General features: G+C 35.0%; 2 protein-coding genes and 1 pseudogene across 2 annotated transcripts; all 3 read right to left on the bottom strand.

Annotated features, from left to right (window-relative positions):
- Positions 1-305: 305 nt before the first annotated feature.
- Positions 306-1336, bottom strand: LOC120165690 (annotated as a pseudogene).
- Positions 1337-3232: 1896 nt separating this feature from the next.
- Positions 3233-5146, bottom strand: LOC120165689 (probable protein kinase At2g41970). The gene is made up of 7 exons (XM_039175155.1): positions 5056-5146; positions 4686-4951; positions 4367-4493; positions 4011-4284; positions 3717-3849; positions 3526-3612; positions 3233-3364 (listed from the first exon to the last, which is right to left on the bottom strand). Exons 1-7 carry the CDS (start codon positions 5144-5146, stop codon positions 3233-3235), a joined length of 1110 nt encoding a protein of 369 aa, XP_039031086.1.
- Positions 5147-7568: 2422 nt separating this feature from the next.
- On the bottom strand, positions 7569-8692 carry LOC120165688 (homeobox-leucine zipper protein HAT14-like). Its single transcript, XM_039175154.1, has 4 exons — positions 8518-8692; positions 8150-8442; positions 7984-8063; positions 7569-7893 (listed from the first exon to the last, which is right to left on the bottom strand). Exons 1-4 carry the CDS (start codon positions 8690-8692, stop codon positions 7569-7571), a joined length of 873 nt encoding a protein of 290 aa, XP_039031085.1.

Raw genomic sequence — 8692 nt, 5'->3', positions numbered from 1 at the left:
CCTGGCTCTGCACTCATTGTGTTGACCGCAACTGCGAACTTCATATCTGTCACTTCGGCTGTTTGGACACTGAAACATTTCAGTATACTTAACACCACAATTACGGCCATTGGATTTGGCACTGCTTATCCTGGACTGCCTATTTAGTCCATTAATGCTCCTTGAAGGAGCCTTAAAGCTTTCACTTTTATGTCTAGCTTCACATCTATTAACAGGAGCACTATCAGAAACAGCGATCAGACTGTTTCACAGGCATATCAAATTGACCATCCTTGCGAAATTTCAATCTCCGTCCAGAAAGATCTTTATTGTTCCATAGTGAAAGATTCTTTCCCATCAGTCACATCTTCTCCGTCTGAGCTATCTAAAGAGTCATTTTGCAAACTAGAAGTTGAATGCTCATCTAAAAATTGTTCTTCTTGATCGTCTAGAGAACCAAGTGTAGACACAATTATATCACCTTTCTCACTCACGGAGTCTCTGCAATCAATAGCAATATTTTCTTCAATCTCGATATATGTTGAAGATACTTCCTTGGATAAATCAGGAGCAGCAGGTGCAATGCCAAACTCTGCACATTTTTTCTCTTTCTCTCTTTCTTTTCCTTTGTCTCTCCTTTCTCCTGAGCTTTTTCTCTCGTTCTATTGTTCTTTTCCTCTCCTTGTCTTCTTCTTCTTCACACTTTTCCTTCTTCTTCGAGAAGCTTCATCTGTAGAATCGTTTAATGCCGGTAATATTTATCAAAAAACTAAAGAAAAGTTTCCTATATCTACTAATACGCAGAAAGGAAAGGCTATCCTGAAGTCTGACCAATTTATTCAGACCTGCTTCTCCAGCGTAATAATCTCCTTGCATGCAACATGGACAGTTCCTCCAACAGCTTTATTGTAAGGAAACAAAAATACTGTGTTCATTTTGGCGTGATGTTCCTTCACTAAAAGCCTTTTCAACCTGAAAAATCAAAATGGGCAATTGTCAATGTAAAACGCTAACAACTGAAACAGTCTTTGACTTGTATGATTGCTGTGCCACTACTCCATAGAATCCACAAGAACCACCAAATAAAGCCAAAAGTTTATTCTAATTTCCGCATGTTTTAGACGTATTCGACACAAACTCATTTTAACTCGGCGATTCGGTTGCTTAAATGATCTTTTAAAACATTTCTTAACATGTACACAGACAAACCCTTTCTTTAAAAAAATTCTGAACTATGGCAATCACCTATATCAGAAGCAAGGATTTATGTAGCCTTAAATTTGATATCACTAGCCTTGGTTGTAGATGGTCTCACTTTATAACGTGTTTGATATCTCTTCTCAACGCAGTTCACCATGACACTGGGATCAACTCCAACTTCCCTACCAGGCAACCCCCGGTGTTCTTCTCTATTCAAACTCTCTACTGTTCTTTCACTCCTTCAGGCTGGCTAACTACAGCTTATTTCTCAGAAATAGTATCTTTATAAACTACACCCAAAAACATTTGCTTTTCTCATGTAAAAAGTGTGCTACTGCCACGGTAATACCATGAATTTGAGCAAAAGAGAATGAGGTTGAACACCTGCAAGGGAATTGTTTGACAGTTCCAAAGCAACTAACGAGATATCATATTAGCATTTGTCTCAAAACAAACTAATAGCATGGAGAAAGTTTGGCCTCATAAAGTTCATGTATGAGATTGAAAAACATAGATTTTAAGATACAAATGTCTTGAGTGCGAAGATAATACCGTTTCGGCATATATAATTCTATATATTTATATATTAAAGATATTTTAAACTCTTTCTTAAAATAAATAAACAAAACCATAAAAGTAAAATGTTTAATTGTCATTCTTTAATGCAACAAGATATAAAAACAAGGGTAAAGTATACAACTGGTCCCCCGATTATAGGACACTATTTTATTAAGTCCATTGACTATTAAATGTTACAAAATAATCCTTTAATTATAGAATGTTACTTTATTAAGTCCCTTGACTATTAAAAGTTACAAAATGATCACCCAACTATTCATTATGTTTCAAACTTGTCATTTTTCGTTAAAAATTTGACGGTTGTCTAAGCTGAACATTAACATAATGCCTTAGATATGATAGTCGTTTAAGATTATGGGATCAAATTTTATCATATCACAGTCAGTAGGTTAACATTCAACTGAGAATTCAAATTTTTAACAAAAAAGGACAATTTTGGAACGTAATGAATAGTCGAGTGACCATTTTGTAACTTTTAATAGTCAAAGGACTCAACAAAGAAACACTCTATAGTTGAATGATCACTTTGTAACTTTTAATAGTCGAGGGACTTAATAAAACAATACCATATAGTCAGAGGTCCAATTTATAACTTTTTAACGATGAATTAAGTAGGTAACCTTTTTAAAAGTATAATTAGATATTTTTTGGTATAATTAGGTAATTAGTATATATTTTTAATTATAAATGTTTAATTTTGATTGATTTATAACTATAATTTTAATGTCATCTAGTTAAAGAGATAATATGTGTTATAGATTCATAACTTAAGTGTTAAAATTTTAAGTATGAATGTGTAATTTTTTAGAAAAGCATTAAGTACCTAATTGCACTAAGAAAATAAAAATCAGCTATCTAATTGTACCCAAAAAAATTAAATACCTAATTGCACAATTAAAGAAATTAGAAACTCATTAAAAAGGTTAAATACTTAACTACGAAATTAAAAGTTAGGTGTATAGTAATCCATTAATCGGTTAAATGATAAAAAATACTCATATTATTTCGTTTCATATGGGTTCGAATTTTGATATTTACCAAGAAATCTAATATCTATGCTTAATGAAAAACTGAATATGTAATTGAAAGAAAGAAAAAAATACAACCTTATACGTCGAATTTTAATTACAAAATAGAGCCCGCAATGTGATAAATTCGTAAAGATAATAAGCAAAAATAACACGGAAGAAAAAAAAATAATAACAACAGGAACTAAAGATTCAAAACTTAGCAGATGAAGAAAACACCAGTTTAGGACCCCAAAAATAAATAAAAATACATTGCAATTGGTTTTAAGGTGATAGCATTGAATCAACAGTATCATCTTCTTCAGTCGATGTAAAAAACCTTACAGGGAAATTAATTCGAAAAGAGATTACAAAACATGAAGAAAAAGAATTACTACTGCACAAGCCTTTTACTACTGTTTATTACGTGGGAAATATAACACACACACATATATATTGTATATATATTATGATGATGGAGGAGGTTCTGCTCCTGCTGGTTTTGCATTTAGGAGAGGCTGAAGAGCTTTGACAACGATCGTCATGTTTGGCCTAAAGTCTGCCTCGTACTGCACACAAAGTGCTGCAACTGCTGCAAGCTGATTTTTAATACCCCAACAAGCCAATTAAGCATTATACTATGTTATAAATTAGTATATACATATATATATATATACGCCAATTAAGCATTATACTATGTTACAATTAGTATATATATATGAAAACCAGAAAGTAATGGAACAGAAGAGAGAATTACAACCTTGGCGATTGCCTTTGGCGGGTAGTCATTGTTTAGCTTGGGATCCACACATTGTTTGACCTTATCTTCACTCAGTCTTGGAGTTGCCTGAAATCAGTGGAAATGAGTTAGACACACATTTTGAATGGCTGCAAATATATATATATATATATATATAGAGAGAGAGAGAGAGAGAGAGAGAGGAAACATACCCAAGTAACTAGACTTTGTTGTCCTTTGGGCATTGTATGATCTACTGGTTTTCTCCCTGTCAAGAGTTCAAGAAGAACAACTCCAAAACTGTATACATCACTTTTCTGTGTTATTTGCCCTGTCATAGCATACCTAGAAACAAAACCAAGTTTTTCTTAAAAATATAGAGTCAAAATCACGGGATTTGAGTTTACATTCTCTGACCCCATTTAAGATACGTGTCGAATACGAGATTTGTTTCTATCATATAGTTATAAGGATATTGTATAATGTGTTAAAATCGAAAGACTTACTCTGGGGCATGGTAGCCGAAGGTACCCAAGACTCTAGTGGAATGAAGCCGAGCTGCCGTGTCGGAAGATTGATTCGTCAGGTTGAAATCGGCGATTTTGGCGACGAAGTCGTCGAAAAGTAGCACATTGCTTGATCTCACATCACGATGGACGATGGAAGGCTGAACTTTCTCATGCAAATACTCGATCCCTTTTGCAGCACCGAATGCAATCTTTACTCTCTCGTGCCATGTTAGAGCTGGTCCCGGTTCAGCCCCTTGCACCCCTTTCCTCCCTAATAAAATTAAACATAAAAAAAAATGAATTCTTCTCCTTTTTTTTCAGATGACTGGTGAAACTGAGCATGTGTATTTTACCATGTAACACATCATGTAAAGAGCCCTTTGTTGCATGCTGATACACCATGATCCTGTTATTATCCTCCAAACAATACCCCAACATCTCCACGAAATGGTCATGTTTAAGTCTCGAAATTATTGATAGCTGTCAACAAATCATAAATTTACACATATTAAAATATTTAAAATATTATATATTCAGAGAATGATTTCTAGAAATTATCAGCTAGAGCCGTAAGCAGGCCACTCAAACTACGAAAGCCTCCAAAGAGCCAGCTGGCTCCTTCATACAAGAGCCTTTGAGTTACAGTGCAAGGGTCGAGTCAATTGTGTTCACCTGTGCTCCGAAGTCGGAATCAGGTTCGGGAGAAGAACCGGTGTCGAGTTTCTTAATAGCTGCAGGCTGACCATCACTTAAAACTCCATAGAAAACTCGGCCATAAGAACCCTCTCCGATCAGAGACTGTGTACCAAAGTTATTAGTCATCCGGTTCAACTCTTCTAATGGAATGGCTGGTATTTCAATTGGTAGAATTTGCTGAGAGCCGCCCCCACTTTGAGTAGTTGGGCCACCCCTCGGCTCTCCCCTTCCTCTTCCACTCGCTGTAAAAAAAATAAAAAAAATAACCGCAACTCGAGTATTGTACAAGGACTAAAATCATAATTTAAACAAAATAGAAAATCGGAGCAATGTGGGGAGCAAGTACCGGCGGCACCACCGTATTGACCAGGCGGGGCTTGATATTGATTCGGCGGTGGATGGTCGAGTTCCTCCTCCGCACCCCCGCAGCACGACATAGCTTAGAATATTAAATTGTCAACTTGTTCATACAATTCAATGCAAAAATCAAATCATTTTTTCCTGCATGGCAAATGAAAATGTACTAATATCATATCTACACATCCAAATTATTCAAATTCCAACATTTACAATCAAATAAAAAAAACAATAGCAACATACCTGAAAAACTATGATCTGAAAAAAAGAAAAAAAACACTCAAATGGGAAAAAAGTAATTATGATAATAATAAGCTATGAAAGGCTGAATTGAGAGGGAGGGGGGAGGCTGATGACAGAGAAGAAAAAGAAACACAAATAAAAACAAAATCTTTAAATGTTGGGGGGAAACATAAAAGGGAGAAAGAATTCTTGAAAGGCTGTTTTGTTCATCTTCTTCTTTTAGGTTAATTCCCTCTTTGCTCTGTTTTGGAACAGACACACACGTTTTTTCATTGTTCTGCGAGGAACTCGGGTCTCTTTATAGTTTAACCGTTAATCTTAAAACTAACCTAATTCTACGTGGATTCACGTCTGCATGTCTCATAATTCAATTCTATTTTTCTTATTTTCTATTAGTAGTCGGGTTTTATTGTAACTTCACAATTAAAATGCTCATGGTTGTATATGAAAATAGTTTTCTATTTTCTGTTTATACGTTAGGGTTGGAATCTTTTCAATCTTCAGGATCATGCATGCATGCATACATACATACATATCGCGAGATGCATGATGTATTCTTAATTAGGATTTTGTTGGATATGTATGGGTTTTCCATGTTTCTTATTATTAGTCAGCAACCACACTGATGACAGGTCCGAAGTTTCTTGGTTGGTTGCGACCTTAAAGGGTAAGATGATCATAATATTAACCAAATATAGCGTCACGGAGTACAATATTACTAATGCAATCCGGATATTCGTAGGCAAAATATAAAAGGGATGGTAAACTATATAAATGTTCTCTAAACTTTTAGGGAATTGGAATTTTGGTCATAAAAAATTTAAAATTTATAATGCAATCATTAAGCTTTTAATTCGTTTTCACTATGATCATTATCGTCCATTGATGTTAAGAAATACTAAAGTGACACGTAAGAAATCGTCTTTCCCAAACTTTCAGTTTCTTGAACTTAAAATTAACAATCGTAGCTCCTCTTTTTGTTGACTTTTTTTTGTCTCTGATCGATGGTTTTTTTTTTATCGAAAATATCAGTATCAAACACTCCTCTTTTTTTCTTCTTTTATTTATTTTCATATGTTCAAAATCATCATAAAATCTTTCAATCTCAATTGAAACTGAAAAAGACAAGCTATGTTAATCTTTTGGTCAAAAAAAGCCTTTCCCAAATTTGCCAAGGCCAAGATGAGTAGTTTTCCTTTTTTTCTCTAGTTTTTTCTTTACTTTTTTGTTTGTTTTTGTTGTTATTTATTGCCTCATGCTATTGGAGGTTAAGATGGCATCAAATGGTATTAGTGGTTTTGGATGGTGATCAAATGAAATTGGTGATTGTGGCACAGGGTTGGTCTGGTTATGAATAGCGGTTGCGGCCGATCGAGGTTGATCTAGTTGTAGATGATGGTTGTGGCTTGAGATTATGATGTTTGAGATTTGGATGAAATAATGATGATGAATGGTTCAACGGTTATGGGAAAATAATGAAGCTTTTGAGTATATGACCATAGTGTTTGGAGGTGACAATGATGGGAAGAATGTCAAACTCTGATGACACAACTAAAAAGAGATCAATAACTAGAAGTTAATTTGCGAAATTTAGGAGTTTTTAGGAAGAAAACTTTAACGTGTCACGTCAATATTTCATAACAATTGTTGACAATAACGATCGTAATGAAAGTGAACAAAGTTTAATGATTATATTATAAGTTTCAAAAGTTTGAAGATCAAATTACAAGCTCTCTAAACGTTTGGGGACCATTTATATAGTTTCCATTCTTTTAAGTTTTGTAACACTAAAGGACAAAAATGAGCTTCTGTTCATGAAGACAAGCACGTCTTCTCGTTAATTAATATATTTTAACTATATGGTCCAGAGATTATTGATTAAATATGATTGTAATAGAATAAAACTATTTTTATTGGACCCAGTTTCAACCAGTGAAGTGTGTATAATTTTCATATTGACTTCGCCCATTAACAACTCTAGCTCCAACTATTCTAATGAATAAAAGTTCCTAATAAGTGTACCAAAAAAAATAAAGTTCCTAATAAAGGTAAATAAAACTTTAAGATTATATCAAATTAAAGATTACATTAGATAATTAAAATAAATTAATTTCTTCCATTGTAAAAAGGGAAAAAAAGGTGTGCAGTTCCTACTTCCTAGAAACAAATTAAAAAAATTCTTAGGAGAAAAAAAAAAGAATCCTAGCATGCTAAAAACAGTTAAAGAAATTAAAATAAAAGGGGTGTACTCATGCATTTTTACAGGTCATCCAAATCCAATGATTTGATCAAGTGGGCTGCCGTGCGTGGTGATGGCTCCAGGTCACATGCGTCAGTGGATCGGAGAGAGGGTGGGTATCCTCTATTGTTGGCTGCCGGTGACTGGGCCTTGGCGGTGGCGACGCGCTCACACGACGGGCACATGGTGAGAGTGGTGGCTGGTGAGTTCATATAAAAAGGTTGAGAATTTTTCAAAGCTCTTAATTCTAGGAGTTCCTTTTGTAACCTCTTGTTTTCTTCTCTCAGTGTCTCGCAGCATCGCTTTAAATACTCACGATCTACCTCAGTCTGCTTCAGTTTTGTCCTGTTTTATCACAATTATTATTTCAATAAAATTAACATAAAAAAGGTCATTTTTTTAATTATTCTCCTTTATATTTAAACAAAAGAATACCTTGCTCTTCTGTTCTGAAACCAAACTTCCACTTGTCGAGGACGAAGATTCAATTGCTTGGCCAAAGCAAGTTTTTGCTTCTAAAAAAAACACCCCAAGAGAATGTTGGAACAAATTAGAACCCTTAAACAAGGAGATATGATTTTTTTTTATGTTTTTTACTTACAGGATTCAGAGTGTTGTGTTCTTTGAAACTTTCTTCCAGGAAAGCAGATTGTTCTTTAGATAGCCTGAGTTTCTTCCGAGCTGATCCGTTCAACTCATCATCGTCATCACTCGCTCTTTCAGCTTCAAAGCTGTTTAGGTCTCTCTTCCCTTTGTTACTCCCAGTTCTAATCCCGAAATCCATTTGGAAAGACGACACCGTGCTGTTCGGAGACGAAACCGCCGCTCCTTCCTCAGATTCCTCCGCCTCCGCCAGTAGCAACCTGTTCACGTCTAACCCTCGGCCATCTCCATCTAACGTAACAATGCAAAGGTTAATAACATAAAACAAACAGATCTATCATTTCTAGGGCAGATGAAAATACTGACGATTATCAGTGAGGCAAGGAAAACGAAGGAGAAGAGGCGAATCCGAAGGAACCCTTTTTTCATCTCCGTATTTACGAGCATCTCCAAGCCCAATGCAAAACCCTAGATCCTTGCTTCTCGATATCTGTGGGGATTTCTCAAGAAACCCTAAACCCAAGCTCAAAGCTAGCTCCAT

The sequence above is a fragment of the Hibiscus syriacus genome, unplaced genomic scaffold (assembly GCF_006381635.1).
Source record: "Hibiscus syriacus cultivar Baekdansim isolate YM2019G1 unplaced genomic scaffold, ASM638163v2 tig00111587_pilon, whole genome shotgun sequence".
In the NCBI taxonomy this organism is placed as follows: Eukaryota; Viridiplantae; Streptophyta; class Magnoliopsida; order Malvales; family Malvaceae; genus Hibiscus; species Hibiscus syriacus.
Note: the sequence above shows the minus strand (reverse complement) of the source record. Positions and strands in the feature narration are given on the sequence as shown.